Source organism: Petromyzon marinus, chromosome 64, assembly GCF_048934315.1.
Source record: "Petromyzon marinus isolate PM22_M1 ecotype Great Lakes invasive population chromosome 64, UKy_Petmar_22M1.pri1.0, whole genome shotgun sequence".
NCBI lineage: Eukaryota > Metazoa > Chordata > Hyperoartia > Petromyzontiformes > Petromyzontidae > Petromyzon > Petromyzon marinus.
This window is the reverse complement of record NC_133730.1, coordinates 4,342,426-4,361,590: the sequence shown is the minus strand read 5'-3', so window position 1 is coordinate 4,361,590 and position 19,165 is coordinate 4,342,426. Positions and strand designations below refer to the sequence as shown.

At 45.3% G+C, this 19,165-nt stretch overlaps 1 protein-coding gene across 1 annotated transcript; it reads right to left on the bottom strand.

Moving 5' to 3' along the window:
* Positions 1-9,813: 9,813 nt before the first annotated feature.
* On the bottom strand, positions 9,814-16,186 carry LOC116956291 (transmembrane 4 L6 family member 1-like). Its single transcript, XM_032977794.2, has 6 exons — positions 15,946-16,186; positions 14,329-14,515; positions 13,402-13,467; positions 12,371-12,540; positions 11,504-11,687; positions 9,814-10,268 (listed from the first exon to the last, which is right to left on the bottom strand). The coding sequence occupies exons 2-6, from the start codon at positions 14,503-14,505 to the stop codon at positions 10,254-10,256; spliced, it is 612 nt and encodes a 203-aa protein (XP_032833685.1). The 5' UTR covers positions 14,506-14,515; positions 15,946-16,186; the 3' UTR covers positions 9,814-10,253.
* Positions 16,187-19,165: the final 2,979 nt, after the last annotated feature.

Below are 19,165 nucleotides of genomic sequence, written 5' to 3'. Positions count from 1 at the left end.
CGGCGGGTGGCTGTAGGGGGGGGGGGGCTTATGTGTTCGCGTATGCGCATTTGCTGTACGTGAAAAAGGCGGGAACGTAAAATCCGAGGACTTACCCCCCATTCCCCCCTCCCCCATCGCCCCCCCTCCCCCAAGCCCTGCCCAAGCCCCCCTACCCCCCTCCTCGACCCCCCTCCCCCAAGCCCCCCCCCCCACATCCCCCCGACCCGCCTCCCCCCCATCCCTCTCCCCTACCCCCCTCCCCCAAGCCCCCCCATCCCCTCTACCCCCTCCCCCAAGCCCCCCATCCCCTCTACCCCCAAGCCCCCCCATCCCCTCTACCCCCCTCCCCCAAGCCCCCCCATCCCCTCTACCCCCCTCCCCCAAGCCCCCCCATCCCCTCTACCCCCCTCCCCCAAGCCCCCCCATCCCCTCTACCCCCAAGCCCCCCCATCCCCTCTACCCCCCTCCCCCAAGCCCCCCCATCCCCTCTACCCCCAAGCTCCCCCATCCCCTCTACCCCCCTCCCCCAAGCCCCCCCATCCCCTCTACCCCCCTCCCCCAAGCCCCCCCATCCCCTCTACCCCCCTCCCCCAAGCCCCCCCATCCCTTCTACCCCCCTCCCCAAGCCCCCCCATCCCCTCTACCCCCAAGCCCCCCCATCCCCTCTACCCCCCTCCCCCAAGCCCCCCCATCCCCTCTACCCCCTCCCCCAAGCCCCCCATCCCCTCTACCCCCAAGCCCCCCCATCCCCTCTACCCCCCTCCCCCAAGCCCCCCCATCCCCTCTACCCCCCTCCCCCAAGCCCCCCCATCCCCTCTACCCCCCTCCCCCAAGCCCCCCCATCCCCTCTACCCCCAAGCCCCCCCATCCCCTCTACCCCCCTCCCCCAAGCCCCCCCATCCCCTCTACCCCCAAGCTCCCCCATCCCCTCTACCCCCCTCCCCCAAGCCCCCCCATCCCCTCTACCCCCCTCCCCCAAGCCCCCCCATCCCCTCTACCCCCCTCCCCCAAGCCCCCCCATCCCTTCTACCCCCCTCCCCCAAGCCCCCCTATCCCCTCTACCCCCAAGCCCCCCCATCCCCTCTACCCCCCTCCCCCAAGCCCCCCCATCCCCTCTACCCCCAAGCTCCCCCATCCCCTCTACCCCCTCCCCCAAGCCCCCCCCCCATCCCCCCACCCCCCATAATGATTTTACCTAACCGAGAATCGGAATCAGTATTTATACTGCAGGAGTAATCTGATGAGCTGTAAAGCTCTTTTTTTTCACAGATGTCCAGTAGGGGCACGGAGTAAGAACGTTACAACGACACACAATATTTAAAAAAAAAAACCGTTATAAGTGCAAACTTTAGGAAAGGTAAGCAAATCGAACTATATATTTTACTATTTTAATTTCACCAGCTCAGGCCCCACTGAGCTACGGATCTCTTTCTCAGAAGCGACCTGGCCACAAATGACAGCTCAACGAAGTGGGCTTGTCATCATCGTGACATTTATAGCAGCCAATTATTCTAAACGCGTGATGTTAATTCTAAATGTGGAGGGAAAAACCGAAGGACGCGGAGAAAATTCCACGCTACCACTGGGAGAGAGACACGCCAACTCCAAATAAACAGCAGCAGGCGTCAGGGTTGGGATCGAACCCACGACCACCTGTACACCAGGCGAGGTAGTTAACATCTCCTAGCCACCGTGATGATGATGAGAGAGAGAGACACGCAGACTCCAAATATACAGCAGCAGGCGTCAGGGTCGAGTTCGAACCCACGACCTCCTGTACACCAGACGAGGTAGTCAACATCTACCACGACCTCCTGTACACCAGGCGAGGTAGTTAACATCTCCTAGCCACCGTGATGATGATGAGAGAGAGAGACACGCAGACTCCAAATATACAGCAGCAGGCGTCAAGGTCCAGGGATCGAACCGACGACCTCCTGTACACCAGGCGAGGGAGTTAACATCTCCTAGCCAGTTTAACACGTAAGCTTTCGCGACCAATATCATACATAATATAGGTGTTTTTGGGTTAGATCTCGTAAATATAAATGCGTCGTTAAATTCGCCACCACCTGACACGCAACATTTACAATCTGAGTACGATGATGATGTTAGTTGGCTGTCCGCATGATGATGCTAGTTGTAATTACTAGCGAAACGTCGTACTCAGATTGTAAATGTTGTGTCGGGTGGTTGCGGGTTTAACGACACAATTCTCTTTACGCGATCAAACCCCAAAAAAATATTTTATGGATCTCCTAGCCACCCTGGTGTTAGGGTTGGGATCGAATCCACGACCTCCTGTATACCAGAAGAGGTAGTTAACATTGGGCCACCGTGATGCTGCAGTGGTGCACGAGCACCATTAATTTATTTATTTTTAAACTTCAACGCGTTCGTCAATAACATTGGCCTTAAAATATATAATAGGCGATGTTTCGGGTAATGGCCCTTCTTCATAGCACCATAGCCACCTCGCACCATGATGCTTGTGAGTTAAGTCCTGAAAATATTTTCTGATGACCAGTTGTTTTTTTTGTGTTCTAGGCATATAAATTGCTACGTCATAATGTAATGGATAACGCTTCAGGCTTTGTCTGCGACTTCAGAGCCACTATTAGAACTCCAGTTTTTATTGAAATATATATTTTTTGTGATGCCGTGTTGGCAGTTGACGCACAAGCACAAACAACAACAAAGATTAACACGTTCCTCGATAGCGCGAATACTACTCGAACGAGAGTTATCTTTTTAGAATAAGGGCCATTGTCCAAACCGTTACCTATCATTCGGCCATGGGCCAAGACCACATATTAAACTTGTTGGCACCACCTGAGATGACACCGCTTGGAATGTACCAGCACCCTTAAACCGCCTAATCCAAGTTGACTAGCCATACTCTTTGTTTTTTTCGGTAAAGTCACGTACAGTGAGGGAAAAAAGTATTTGATCCCCTGCTGATTCTGTACGTTTGCCCACTGACAAATAAATGATACGTCTATAATTTTAATGGTAGGTTTATTTTAACAGTTAGAGAGAATAACAACAACAAAAATCCAGAAAAACGCATGTCAAAAATGATATAAAATGATTTGCATTTTAACGAGGGAAATAAGTATTTGACCCCCTCTCAATCAGAAAGATTTCTGGCTCCCAGGTGTCTTTTATACAGGTAACGAGCTGAGATTAGGAGCACACTCTTAAAGGGAGTGCTCCTAATCTCAGCTTGTTACCTGTATAAAGACACCTGTCCACAGAAGCAATCAATCAATCAGATTTCAAACTCTCCACCATGGCCAAGACCAAAGAGCTCTCCAAGGATGTCAGGGACAAGATTGTAGACCTACACAAGGCTGGAATGGGCTACAAGACCATTGCCAAGCAGCTTGGTGAGAAGGTGACAACAGTTGGTGCGATTATTCGCAAATGGAAGAAACACAAAAGAACTGTAAATCTCCCTCGGCCTGAGGCTCCATGCAAGATCTCACCTCGTGGAGTTGCAATGATCATGAGAACGGTGAGGAATCAGCCCAGAACTACACGGGAGGATCTGGTCAATGAACTCAAGGCAGCTGGGACCATATTCACCAAGAAAACAATTGGTAACACACTACGCCGTGAAGGACTGAAATCCTGCAGCACCCGCAAGGTCCCCCTGCTCAAGAAAGCACTTATACATGCCCATCTGAAGTTTGCCAATGAACATCTGAATGGTTCAGAGGACAACTAGGTGAAAGTGTTGTGGTCAGATGAGACCAAAATGAAGCTCTTTGGCATCAACTCAACTCGCCGTGTTTGGAGGAGGAGGAATGCTGCCTATGACCCCAAGAACACCATCCCCACCGTCAAACATGGAGGTGAGAACATTATGCTTTGAGGGTGTTTTTCTGCTAAGGGGACAGGACAACTTCACCGCATCAAAGGGACGATGGACGGGGCCATGTACCGTCAAATCTTGGATGAGAACCTCCTTCCCTCAGCCAGGGGCATTGAAAATGGGTCGTGGATGGGTATTCCAGCATGACAATGACCCAAAACACACGGCCAAGGCAACAAAGGAGTGGCTCAAGAAGAAGCACATTAAGGTCCTGGAGTGGCCTAGCCAGTCTCCAGACCTTAATCCCATAGAAAATCTATGGAAGGAGCTGAAGGTTCGAGTTGCCAAACGTCAGCCTCGAAACCTTAATGGCTTGGAGAAGATCTGCAAAGAGGAGTGGGACAAAATCCCTCCTGAGATGTATGCAAACCTGGTGGCCAACTACAAGAAACGTCTGACCTCTGTGATTGCCAACAAGGGTTTTGCCACCAAGTACTAAGTCATGTTTTGCAGAGGGGTCAAATACTTATTTCCCTCATTAAAATGCCAATCAATTTTTAACATTTTTGACATGCGTTTTTCAGGATTTTTGTTGTTATTCTGTCTCTCACTGTTCAAATAAACCTACCATTAAAATTATAGACTGCTCATTTCTTCGTCAGTGGGCAAACGTACAAAATCAGCAGGGGATTAAATACTTTATTCCCTCGCTGTAGGTAAAAAATGAAATTAAAATAAATGAAAACAAATCAATTTAGTTGTTTCATTTAGTTGTTTTCATTTATTTTCATTTTATTAAAATAAAATACAAATAAATGAAAACAACTAAATTTAGTTGTTTAATTTAGTTGTTTTCATTTATTTTTATTTTATTTTTTACCTACGTGACTTTACCGAAAAAAACAAAGAGTATGAATCCTTGCAGTCACGAAAGCTTCAAATATAGAATTGACTAGCCATAATATACGCGAATTGGAATCCCTGGATATTTAATACCAATGTGGTCCTAGCCCGTAAGGGGATGTTGTTATACACTGCACGTTTCCTCTTTAGGGCAGTGTTAATGACAACAAATCTGTTGACTTTTCGTTAACTTTCCAAAACGCCAGACAGGTGGCGCCACACTACAAGACAAGTACACCCCCTCCATCTGCAGTGTTATACCGCCTTGATAACCCCCACATTGCCATCATCTCGTATTCATAGAGGGAGATCTTGAATTGCAAGCGGTGAGGAATTATTAGCTCGTGTATACACAGAGAGGGGGTCCGTTTGCCCTGGGCCTCACACAAAGGAGAGACCCACGAGAACGGCTAGCACGGCTGACTACGTACACTGCCAAAGAAGTTCAACAAAAACACGAGTTTAAACTAAACTTTGTTTTAAATAGGTAAGGTTCACTGAGCCGTATAGCTCTTTTTCGCTTCCCACTAACTCTCACGCTGAGAGTAATGTTCATTGTATACAAGTAAAATGTATATTTGAAATCTTCAGAGCTGGAATTTACGAACAATTTACGAATAAGCATCTCGCAACAGGTGGCGAGATGTTAACTCCCTCGATAAAAACATAAAATTTAGTTCTGCACTTAACTACTATGTCGATTTTTTTATTTAAAGCTTTCGTGACTGCAGTGATTCGTATTCTTGGTTCTTTCGGTAAAGTCACGTTGAAGGAAAACAATAAAATAGTAAAATATATATAACAATAAAATTCTCACGACGTTTCGACTGCAACACAAGCAGTCATCATCAGGTGTGAAAACCAACGGCATGAACATTTTGCCGTTGGTTTGAAAACCAACGGCAAGAACATTTTGCCGTTGGTTTTCACACCTGATGATGACTGCTTGTGTTGCAGTCGAAACGTCGTGAGAATTTTATTGTTTTATATATATTTTACTATGACTATGTTTTATTTTACCAGGTAAGGCCTACTGAGCCGTGTAGTTCTTTTTCATAAGCGACCTGGCCACGAATGATAGCCTCTACGAAGTGGCTTATCATCACGTGGAAATATATACTCTAAACGCATGTTGATTCTAAATCTGGAGGGAAAATCCGGAGGACCCGGAGAAAAATACACACGACCACTGGGAGAGAAACATCCAAACTTCAAATATACATACAACAGACCTTTGGACCCCATGTGGCATTGTGCCCTGGGCCATCAGGAATCTCTGGGTGGCCCAACGCGTGCAGGTGCTAAACGGGTTGCTTGCTACATCGCAGGACCGAGATATATATGTTTGTTAAAAGCCCAAAAGATCCTCTTATTAAATTGACCAATTGTTAAGTTCCGTGTTATATGCAGAAATTCCACTTACAGTTCAACAGAAATATAGTTAGTGTCGCACTCCCGTCTGTAACAGCTGTGAAATCGCCAAGCGCGGTTTGGTTGGAAGATGTAATTTAATCATAATGAGGGCCTCCACATGCCGTGTGAGTCATGGGGGCCATATATGAGACGACCACACTGGATAAGCACTTGGCAGAAACTCTTCACGAATCACTGATCCAGGACCATCACTTTATGATCATCCAGGACCTCTTCACAAATCACTGATCCAGGACCATCATTTTAAGATCCAGGACCTCTGCACAAATCACGAATCCAGGACCATCACTTTATGATCCAGGACCATCACTTTATTATTCACGAAGGTAATGCATTTTGCTCCAAAGCCACTTCCGTAAATAAAACTTGCATATATTAAGATAACCTGAAGCCCCACTTAGGCTTGCTTGGTTTTTTTTTACACATTAGGTGCAATACCCGGCTTGAGACGGCCGGCCGGTAGTGGCTCTATGCCCGCCTGTAATTCAGCAATGTGGAGATCAGGGTTCGTGGATCACCGCACCAATGTGGAAAAAACTCCCTTCTCGTGGGCGTCGGGAAGAAGCCGTACCCTGGCTGTTCGGGAGAATAAAATACGCAAAAACATTTTGACTTCAACTGTTCCGTCCGTATGGCATAGAGAGTTCCCCACCCCCCTCGCACACGTGGGTTCTCTCTGAGTGCTCCAGTGTCATCCCACATGTAAGCACTCATCAACACCTTACAATGTAGAGGACCGCAGAGCTTTGGCAATTGTTGGTGCCGGCTCACTGCTTGGCTGCCTTCCCACTTGTCTGGGGTTCCGCCTTGCGCCTCTTGAGTCGATATTTTGGGATTTTCGAGAGCGAGTGAATACGGTTGGGCGCGTTGCAATGTCAAATTAATATCCATCAGAAGGCGCTCCCAATCATTGTAATTGAACGTGGTGGAAATATTCGGTCAAGTATATATTTTTTGTACGTGTAATTGGTAGTAAATATGTCACATGGCTCCGTCACCAATATCATGAACATCCTTTGATTCCTTACGGTGAAAATGTCCCCATGAGCGACTCTGTGTGGTTAAAAACGACTAAACTCAGTGTTGTAACCAACGGACTGACAGATGGACGGACGCACTGATGGACAAATGACGTTTCTTACATAGACACACAGTTTTTGCCCTCCACGTTTAGAAACATCTGTTTAGATGATATGGCTGCTAGAAACTTACACGCAATAAGAAGCCACTTCGTTGAGCTATCATTAGTGGTCAGGTCGCTAATGGCTCAGTTGGGATTTACCTTGGTAAATAGAATATGGGGGGGTTTTTTCCATTGTTTTTAATTTATTTAACAAAGACAGCACACATTGGCTCGGTGGCTGTGAACAGCAGGTGCACTCAATATAAAGTGACGCTATCGCGAGCGCCATTGGATTGAACCTTACTCTCTGGGAATAAATCACCTGCCACAGCAGGACTTTATCAGCCACGTACGCTCAGCCGACTGTTAATAAAAAAAACTCCCCCCCAATGAATGTACCTGTTATCTTCAAGGCTACGGCAAACATTTGACGTTTAAACTCTAGATAAGGGATCACGAGGGAGGAGGGGGGGGAAATGGCATCGTTATCTTCAGCAAAGGGAGCACAATTCCAAGGGCATTAGTCACATAGTGTCCGCATTGAGGTCTCTGTGTAGCTCTTTTGTGCGCGCCACTAACTGGTACCGAGTGAAGCGGAATTGCCCAAAACCAGCGGGTCTTGACCCTTCCGTGGGTGGTGGAGGGCACAGGCTGCGTGTAGGAGACAATTTTTAATGTGCCCCGGGAATGATGGCGCCACGTTACGGCGACAAAAAAAAACAATAACACAGACATGAAACAAATGCCTGGCACTTGACCGAGAGACATGGACATGTCATCCCTCTGTATTAATGTCAGTATCTATCACTGCCTGAGTAACCTTAGTGGTGTTTTTTGGGGTTAAATGAGGACGTTGCAGGAGGGTGGTGGAGGTGCGGGAAGCAGTGGTTTTAAACTAAACGAAGTTTTTATTGAGGGGCTGCAATTATGATAAGGTTTGGATGGTGTGTTCTTGGCTTATTTCCATGCTCCATCTAGATCTTTGCTTCGTTTGAGTTGAGAGGTCCATAACATTTTTTATATCGTAGAACCCTCTTATCCACTCCCCAATGATCTGCAACTAATATTATCTACGGGTGCTATAGGGTCTGTTGCTTTCCATGCAGGGTTTTGGTGTTTCGATGACTGTCCTGATCATCATAATCAGTAGCCAAGAGGCAAATGTAGAATTTTCCAATTTTCTTCTCTGGTAAGCATTGATTTTAAAAAAAAAAACTATCTACACCCACCTCACCCCTTGGATTCACGACTATAAGCAGCCAACATCAATCTAACGCTGGATGAATGCCTCCCCAAGTTGTCGCCATGTCTAAACTATCCTTCAGGGCTACATGTTGAGTATTTTTTTATGATGGGGCAAGAAACGAATCCCTCCATGGAAGGGTGAGTGTGTCCTTTGGTCTTGAGCAAGTGTCCTAATCTTAAGCGAAGCCAATAAAATAACGGACAACAGCTGTGTCAGGTTTACCAGATTAAATGTTGATTTGAGGCTTTCGTTGACTGCAGGAATCCATACTCTTTGGTTCTTTCGGTAAAGTCACGTAAGTAAAAAAAAATCATAGATCACGACGTTTCGATCGCCATACAAGCGTTCGTCCTCAGGTCACCTTCGTGACTTTACCGAAAGAACCAAAGAGTATGGTTTGCTAGAGTGCACGTGCAGCAGACCTCATTTTCCCAGGAATCCACGTACCCTGTTGCACGTGGTGGTGGCAAGAGGCCCAGAGAGTCCTCTCGGCTTTTATGCAGGTTTCGAGAAATTAACTATTCAGTATAAAGTCACCACGGGCACATTGTGACCTCAACCTCAGGGGGTCACATTCCAGCCATGATATTTCACTGTCAGCAGCAGCGCTTAGTGATGTTGTACGGTATGATTCTGAAATTGGATCACAATCCCGAATCCAGTTATTAATTGTAACGTTCTAATAACCCGCCCCGTTGTCTTAGTTATGTTTTTTTTTTACCATACTTCACCATGTTGGTCAGTGCGGGGTTTTTTAAGGGGTGGGTTGATGGGTGTGAGAGGGGGGGGGTGGGTGCCAGGATTGTTTCAGATATGACTGGCCGTCGATGTTAACCATGGCGGGGGAATTTAACTCAGGTGAATCCCATTACCATGGTCAAATATATGTCACAATCATTCTGAAAATCCAATATCTTAATCATTGGCATCAGCCATTGTCTTTATCCACTGTTTGTTTAATGCCCTCCCCCATGCCGTTACCACAACTCACAGTACCACAACACATCTCACACCAGAACTAATAATTTGACATCTGTAATTGTTTGTATATGTCATTGTATAATTTTTTTCTCTCAAATATATTTATTTGTAATAAAATTTTCAGTTTTTGCCACATAAATTAAATCGTTATTTTTGTAAACACAGTACCGTATATGAAATATGCTGGTCAAACCAGAATTTATTGTGAATAGTTAAGTCGTATATTTTCAATTAGCGTTATAAAAGTAAACAGTGACGTAAATAATAATTGTACGGAGCATGTCCAATTCATTTAAAATAACCAGACAACAACGAGGCACCTCCTAACCATTATTTTCCACAATCATTTTTAATGTTTATTTGAAGTTAAAAATACTATATGTAACCATAATATATCACAATTATGCCTGTACAACTCTCGGAAATTTTCACCTTTATCAAATTTCATTAAAATAACAACATTCAAAATTGCCTTTGGCCATGTAGCATACGCATTTACAAACAGCTGTTTTCAAAAGTCAAACGTAGCATATCCGAAAGTATTTATTTAAAACAATTCATAACGTACAGTGCACAAGCCTGAATTGTCTTTTTAAAAATGTACACAACTGCGTTTTTTCGTAAGGACAAAGGTCGTTTGGTTTTTGAAGAGATGTGTGCATTCCTGTAGGGTTCTCTCCAGACAGCGATCTCAATGCCCAGGTCATAGAGTTTACCGTTTAATAACCTTTGCTTTGACTTCTTGCTTTATTTCCTTCTTTTTAAATTTAAACAACTTCATTCTGAAACAAAAAACGGGGAGGGGGGGGGTGGAGGAAACAGCGGTCGTAAAACAGAGTTCGAGGACAACGGAATATAAGACGCATTGGTGAAGGCAATGGACACATTGAATGTCCTGTTGAGTGTTTAGGGCTGGTCGAAATAATCGCAGCTGAGCAGAGTCGTTGCATTTATGACCCGATTGGAGGTTTACGAATCGGTCAGTTGGTCTGACGTCTACAAACTAATCTGCCTCTCTCTGCTCCAATTGCGGCTATAAAGATTTAAGACTCTGGAAATTTAATTTTAAAAAAACGGCTCATTGTGTTCAAATTTCGATAAAGCAAATGTTTACGTCAATTAACCTATGACATTTTTTATACTTGTGTTTTCACGACCAATATTAGGATTTACAATTAGTTTCTGATTCATGATGAATCATAATTAATTCCTTTGTATTACATCATCATGTAGATATAGTGTCACTTTTATTAACTATAACTCCAGCACCCAACAGAGCCGATCAAGTTGTCACGTGGGTGGGGGGGGGGAGGAATTTGTTAATTGATTTGGTTTTTCAGCAAACCTGGAAGTATGCTAAAAAGCAAGCCCGTTTTAAAAATGCTTTCAATGTTTCTCCACCCCCCCCCGCAACCCCTTGAAATGACAACGAGCATCATCAGGTAGGTGTTCACAACATCTCAACTTTGACCTGAAAGACCTTCCTGAAACCGTGTCTTTAAGTCGTTGCCGTGCTGTCGTCAGATTGCCGGTTTGTGATTGGCAGGTTAGATTGGTGTCATATGGTGAAGCGATGCAGTGCTCGGCGAAAATAGACTTCTCTTAACTATACCACATGCAGTTGTACGTGTATGGTGTTAGTTAGAAAGCGCGAGTTGCGATGCTATTGTGAATCTATTTAAGTGTTCGTTAGTTTCGTCCTTTCTCTCCTCGCTTAGCCTAATCCCTACTCATTATCTCCAATTTACTCATTAAAATGTCTGTCCGCTGAGACGTTCGTCACGTTATGGGTGCACTATAAATTAAGGTTGTCGCTAATGTTATTGTTGTTATTATTATACAGTGGCCCTGGTATTCCTGGAAAGGTAGATACTACGTTGCGATATGTTTTCAACTGGCTTTAAATATCGATGTATATATGTATCGTTTTTTTTTATCTCTCCCTAACTGGAAGTAATGGGGAGAGGATCGTTGTAAGTAGCGAGGGGAAGGTTTGCAACGAGGGATTGCATCTTACCTTCATGCAGGTGCCACAGAGCACCCCAATGAGGCCGTTGACTATCTGCGTTGTGCACAGCACGACCTGGATGCCGCTGAAGCAGATCAGCATCGAGAAGAGCACGATGTTCCACAGGACTACATTATGAGGCTCGGCACATGTCTCCCAAATATCTTGATTGAACAGGTAGCTACCGTTGAGGCTGAAAATCATCACACGGACGGGGACAAAGATAACGCATATCGGACAACAGCAAATATTGCAGGGACAACTAAAAAATAACAGGGACAACTAAATTAACACACTAATCATGTAAAATTACATGTATATGTATAGTCCCTTATGTCAATCCACTGCTGGATGAGGGCTACCCCACTACCGGATGGGTTTGTGTGAGTTTTATGACCATACTTTACCACGCTGGTCAGTGAGGGTTGGTTAAGGTGGGCAGCATAGGCCAAAGGCTGCCAAAAGGCAGACAGTACAAGGACAAGGCAAAGGCTGCCAAACATTAAAAGCGTTGGTTAAGCAGTTATATCTATGGGACTCTTGCCAGTATTAAGATGTTAAAAAAGACATGATACAGGTGTTAGGGTGTTAAAACACACCAAATAAACACCAGCAGAAGGGAAAACTGCATCTACAAGCCTTGTCTTACGTGGTGTATTATTGTGAAATTGACAAAAACTGAGACTTTTCAGGGCCTGGGAAGACTCAGAGATTTCCCAGGACAGCGACATCAAGAAGAGGACGATTATGATGAAACGAGGATCGGTGGAGCCCGTCTCAGAGAAGGCCTCATCTGGCGTTTTGCCCAGGGCCTCCAAAAACGTTTTGGCGACTCTCGCGAGAGGTTGTGGCGGCGAGGCATGAAACTCCACGTACTTAAGATATTCATTTTGCATGGTGGCGTTCTTGAATGGGGACATCCAGGAGGAATCATCATCCTCGACAGTCATGCAGAAGGGTCCATCCACCAGGCCAACGACTGACACAATGAAGCAGTACCCAGCGCCCAGGATACCCGCGGCGTTGAAGAGCACGGAGAACAGCATCTGCGACAACATTCACGTTCACTCGTTAAAACCGTACACGTGACCATTGCCTCGTGCACGTGTGCATGTGCAGCCCTAGTTTTGTTTTCTCTCCCAATCCACCGCTCGACGAAAGACCTCGGCCACGCCGTGAGTTTGTCGTGGGAGTTCTTTGACAATGCTTCGGCGTGCCGGTGAGTGGGTGTTGGTGAAGGCGTCGAGGGCAGAGAGAAGGTGACATAGAAATACAAAACTAATAATGTATTTAACCCAGGTCACCCTTGCCAAAGAGGAAATGTTTCACCGCTCTCAATCGCTTTATTTCATCTCCTGGTTAAATCAAGGCTACAACAACTGTACATCTGTGAAAAGAGCTTCGTAGGTCATCGGATCCCTCCTGTCTACATAAAGATTTCGTTTTGATGAACAGATTGAGAGACGGAAGGAGGCAACACACGGAATCGAGAACCTATGGATGTTAATGACTTCATTGCAATTATACTCTTTGGTTCTTTCGGTAAAGGCACGTAGGTAGGAAAATAATAAAATAAAATGAAACAAAACATTAATTGTTAAGACAAGTACCGGTCAGTGGGCTTGGACAGAATTCATCACTCGGCAGAATCATACAGGAGGCGTTATAGAGTGGCAGCCAGGGATGGAGGGCTGCTGAGAGGACGTCCAACTTTAAGATGGAGCGATGAAATCATCCGGTGTGAAGGTGGCGAGGTGGATCGTTGCATCGTGAAATCGAGAGAAAAAGGTGGCTTGATGATGATGATGATGATGAATATAATCAACCGTTTTATAGTTGGGTTTCATTGGCTTATGATATCGATCACAAAAGTGTGTGTTCTCTAAAATGATAAATGTAATCTTTACCCCGCAACGATTTCCACAGCAGCCCTTCTCATCCAGCCTGGTGTTGAGCAAGGCTGGAATGAATATCTGAAAGGGAAAAAAAGAAACGACGCAATATAAGCGGCACTCGGTAAAGTATTTACAACACTTGTTTAAAATCTTAGGGACAGTCTGCACATAACAAAATTGCTGCTAAGTCATTTACAAAACTTTGTGCTGGCTTAATTAAATCAAAGTTTCTCGGCGGGAAAAAATGTGCATCAGATTAAGGTTACAGCAATTCTAGATATCACATTATTTTACTTTCTGTATAATCCCTACATAATATACCGTGCACGCAGTCATTGTACACAAATGCATACGTGCAATTTACTCGAGTTGTAACGATATATAAATCAATATATTAAGAGATTAAGCTAAAAATGCATATGTTGAACTTTATATGAATGTCTTGTGAGGCGAGGCTGTTGCAATGGTTCACACATTGCACGATGAACCCAACAATCTGAGTTTGATTCCCAGCCACGACTAACACCAGTGGCGAGTGTTATCTGAACCGTTTCAGGCCCCCCCCCCCACCCTATCACCGGACGGCACTCCAGCACGGTGAAGTAATACCCATGGAGATGTTAGCCATGGACGGGAATCGAGCTGATTCAGAGTGCGATCTTGGTTCGTGGAGCATGGAGCAGCGTGCCAACAACTGCGCCACCGCTCCACCGCAATGTATCATTTAAAAAAAATAGTCAAAGTGATTTCCTACTCCAGTGAGAATTTGGCCGTAAGCCAGTGGCATAGAACAACCACGAAAACAGGACTCATTTTATTGACTCCAGTGGGATGATGGGCTGATTTAAGAACCCCAACCAGGATTTGAATTCGAAATTCACAAACTTCCCGTGATTCACCCGGCTGGAATGTACCAGCCCTGAACAATGAAAGACTTACCAGCAGCCCGGCGCCGACTATCCCATGGAAGAACCATACTTGTGGGGTGAGATGATCCTCTGATGCATATTTCACTTGTCCATTGGGGAAAAATAGCAGGATGTTGGCGATGATTGACAGCACGGCCAGCGGAATGAGGGCCTTTCCAATGAAGTCGGCGCACTTGCCGGTACACATCTTTCAATATCTGAGAGAATTAAAAGAAAAAGTCAAGTCTTTCAACAATAAGGGATTAACATATGTTTGCACGGTGGGTCTAAAAGCACATGCAAAGACTGAGAGGGTTTGGTAAAGGTGCAGTCCTGCAATTGCTCAATCACACAACTGTTGGCAGAATGGCTTCCACGAGACGGTGCTCAAGAGAACCCCCTCGAGAGGGTATTTGGCCTACTCTTCCACGCAGTCCAGATATCATGGAAGAAGTGTGAGTAGCCATACTCTGCTACCCCACCTCGTACGACCTGACGATGGACTCTGATGTCCTCCTTTTATACTGCTGGGTGGACAGAGGCGGGTGGGTTGTTCTAGAAACTCGCACCCTTGTTTCAACTGTGACTGTGTAAACCATTACACCATTACATTTTGATTTAAAGCTTTCGTGACCGCAGGGATTCATATTATTGGTTCTTTCGGTAAAGTCGCGTAGAAGGGAAACAATAAAATAATAAAAATATATAACAATAAAATTCTCACGACGTTTCGACTGCAACACAAGCAATCATCATCAAGGTGTGAATTGTATTGTTTTATATTTTTATTATTTTATTGTTTCCCTTCTACGCGACTTTACTGAAAGAACCAAGGATATACATTACACCATTGTTATTGAAATTTAGTGGTAATTTGGCTAATAAAAATTGCGCCAAATAAAGGCGCAAACAGCTTTTCCGCCAAAACACATATCAGGCCCAGCATTCCAAGGGACTCTCATTTGGTGATTTGAACAAAACCATCAAAGTGCAATAGAAAATGCCTCCCTGCCTAAATCAGCTGCAGGGCAGCACTTGTCTCTGTTGGCAACCCTGAACCAACGGTGAAAATTCCACACTCAAACAGACAGAGCCAATCCTACTCTTTGGTTTTATTCGGTAAAGTCACGTAGGTAAAATAAAATAAAAGAAAACAATTAAATCACGACGTTTCGGAGGCAACACGAGCTTCCTTCTTCAGGTGGAACAGTCACAGCACAATATCTGTGTCAAGAGCACAATTACTCATTGTTTTTTTTTCGGTAAAGTCACGTATGTAGAAATACCATACAATATATGAAAATGAATCAATCACGACGTTATAGTATTTCTACATACGTGACTTTACCGAAAAAAAAACAATGAGTAATTTATGCAGTCACGAAAGCTTTAATTCTTTATTAAGAGCACAATTCTTGTGTTGCCTCCGAAACGTCGTGATTTAATTGTTTTACTTTATTTTACCTACGTGACTTTACCGAATAAAACCAAAGAGTATAAATCCTTGCAGTCACGAAAGCTTCAAATCTAGAGCCAATCCTCTCACTTTCCCACGTACTCAACTTCACGAAACCCTGCTCTGCAAGTCCTCGCTGTTACGTTAATGCACACACACCCTGTCTTGCAAGTTCAGTGCATTTGAACTGACCTTGTTTGCGTTCACAGTCCGAGAGCTCAGGTGAGGATGAGGTGAGGAGGATGAGGAGATGCTTGCTGCTCGTTGCTCCGATCGATGAACGAATGCCTGAGCCGTGATGCCGTGTCGCCTTATGTACTCGCTAAGCCACAAAATTTCGCAAGTTTCCACGGTGACAAGTCCTCCGCTTTGTGTGTGTGTGTGCGCACGGTGGGGGTTGGGAGGGGTGTTGAACCCCCTCGCCGCCCTGTCCGTAGTCGGTCGGTACGAGGAGGAGGGGTGGAGGGGATAAGGAGAAGGGGGCAGCCCTGCTTCACTCGTCACGGCTGTTGACCCGTCCGTTAATGTTTAACCAAAAAATTAAAGCAACGACCTTTTTTTGGGGGGGGGGGTCTCCTATCCGTGCCACGGTGTAAAACAAATTGGTGCAAGGTACCGGGTGGCACAACACGCTGACGCATACTCCCGACAAAATAACCGCACGCAACACCAGCCCAGCCCTTAACCTTGGAGAATGGAAAGCACCGCACATAATGTATATGCTATTTACCAAGATATTGGGTCCTTCTCAAAGGGGCCTTTTGGCGTTCGGGAAAGCCCTCTGTTGTGCCATAACGGCCACCTGCCCCTTTGCAACCAAAAAAAAACCGGACTGATGGGAGCAATGGCTGGCACCACGGGATTAGATAAACAAATGAATTCTGGGTAAACCCATGGTGCATGCGGTTTATTGGTTTCAAATACTCAACATATGATCACAATTTCCAAGTAGGGCCTTCTGATAAGGAATCTTGAGACATAAAAGCGGTCCAGGAAAATGAATACAGTATCTTTCGATTTAAAGCTTTCGTGACTGCAATGATTCATCTTCTTTGGTTCTTTCGGTAAAGTCACGTAGAATGAGAATAAAATAATAAATTGATAAAATAAAATAACACAATAATATTCTCACGACGTTTCGGCCACAACACAAGCGGCCTTCATCAGGTGAAGGGGCGAGACTGTCTGGTAGGACAGCGCTGGAGTGGACTCTCCAGCGCTGTCCTACCAGACAGTCTCTCCAGCGCTGTCCTACCAGACAGTCTCGCCCCTTCACCTGATGAAGGCCGCTTGTGTTGTGGCCGAAACGTCGTGAGAATATTATTGTGTTATTTTATTTTATCAATTTATTATTTTATTCTCATTAAACGTGACTTTACCGAAAGAACCAAAGAAGATGAATACAGTACTTTGGTATTAGATGTTTGACATGTAGTTAAGTACAGGACTATAAATCACATTGCATGATGTATCTTGAGCTTTGGTCCCTGCACCTCCAAGTTCTTGATCAAACAATTGCGTCCGATTCGCGAGCTTGTGGTTATTATCTCACCAAATATAAAATACCTTTCAGTTTATAAACACATTGGCTTTCCAGACGTTTGTAAATTAGACGTATGTTCATGGAAACAGCTGTAAAGGAAATTTACATAAAATCTATAGTTTTTCCCAATTAAAAAATAAGCGTTACTGAATTTTTTGTCATAGGGCAGATGCAACATCTACATTGTTATCATGAAAGTGCAATTAAAAATTAACAGACTACGCTGCCCAATCCAATCATAGTTAATCGTCAACTCTTAACTGTACTGTGTACATTTCTTTTAAACTCTGCATTGTCCACAACTAAATGTTACATGGGGCTGGCTAACTGAATTATGTGTTAAGTAGTGCTTTGTTTTTGTTGTTAAATGCCCCTACCACCACCACCACCATATCCCCTCTCCACCGATCACAGAGAACCGAGAGGCCCTCTCCAACCAGGAACTCTCGAGAGCACTCCACCACTCAGCTGCTCACTTCAATCAGGCCGGAGAGTGAGCGACGGGACACACGACAAACCTCTCCAGCTCGCCATCGTACGAGAGAACGAGAGCGGGCAGCCGCTGGCAAGGGCAGTTCGGAGGTCGCGCTCATTACAAATGAACCACAATAACTCGCTGATCTCGTCAAGTAACATAAACCGTGACGCGACACTCCGATCGTCTTCACAGTAACTTTTGGCTAGCCATCGAACAAAGACACTCACTGCATCGCGTGTTTTCGGATGCGTTTATGTGGCCGTCTGGAACGCTCTTCCTTCCGATATTAGGACGCCACTGGAGCTATGCACTTTTAAATAATCATCTAGATTGACAAACTCGTTTCCTTAGAACTGCTTTTTTGTCATTACCGTAGTTTGTTGCCATTCTCCTGCACCTCAGTACGGTGCGAAAGAAGTTCAACATACTCGCGTGCAGAAGGGCAAAATACATTCAAATTACAAATGAGCGGAGTCCTCTTTGCTCGTACGTCACGGTGATTGGCACAGAGCCATATGTCGATATCGAGCTTGGTGAGCCAGCTGAGGCCCGTAACTCTGCAAGCGATGTTACGAATGTCCGAGGCGTTGCCAGCGAACGAGCGAAGCGGGAATTGGTGGACGATGTGTTCCATCGGTTGGGCTTTGATCGCCGCATTCGCATTGCCCGCTGATTTTAATCGTCCACCAGCAGTAAGAGGTGGCCGGCGCATCTGCGGTCCGAGGGTTGGGATGTGGATTAAGGCAGACCGCTTGATCATTGTTTGGTAGGTCCATCCGAGCGGTTCTGCAGATAAATTACCTCCAGCGATAGTGGCACCGCTGGAGTAATGTAATGTAGATATTTTAAAAAAAACACGCAATTAATCGTGTCGTCTCGTGTAACCGATATACAATTACCAATACAAATTTACACACGTGTTGAGGAGTAGTTGAAGACGTCATCACACCCTGGGGTGTATGATGGATGACGTCTAGTCACCCTGATATATTAGGGGGGACCCGTGACGTGAAAGGGGTCGTGGTTGGAAGTCGGGACCCAGGGTAGGGAGAAATTAGCACCAGGCTAGGGCGGCTACTTCACCCGGCCGACCGAGTTGGCTGATCCCACGGTCGGTGCTGAGGGAAGAGCCTGAATAGCCTGGGTGGGTAATAGGGACCTCCCAGTACCCTTCCCTCGGGAGGATATATGATAACCCGTAATAACTGTTAGGCTTAAGCCCTGTTAAGTTCCTAGGCGTAAGCCCTGTTATGTTCCTAGGCGTAAGCCCCTGATAAACGTTGGCATCAGCCCTTACGAAAATCCGCGTCAGCGTCGTCATTTACACCACAACACATGTAATGCAAGAGAATTACACATAGTACTGTAGTGAAATTATATTGAAGTGAGAT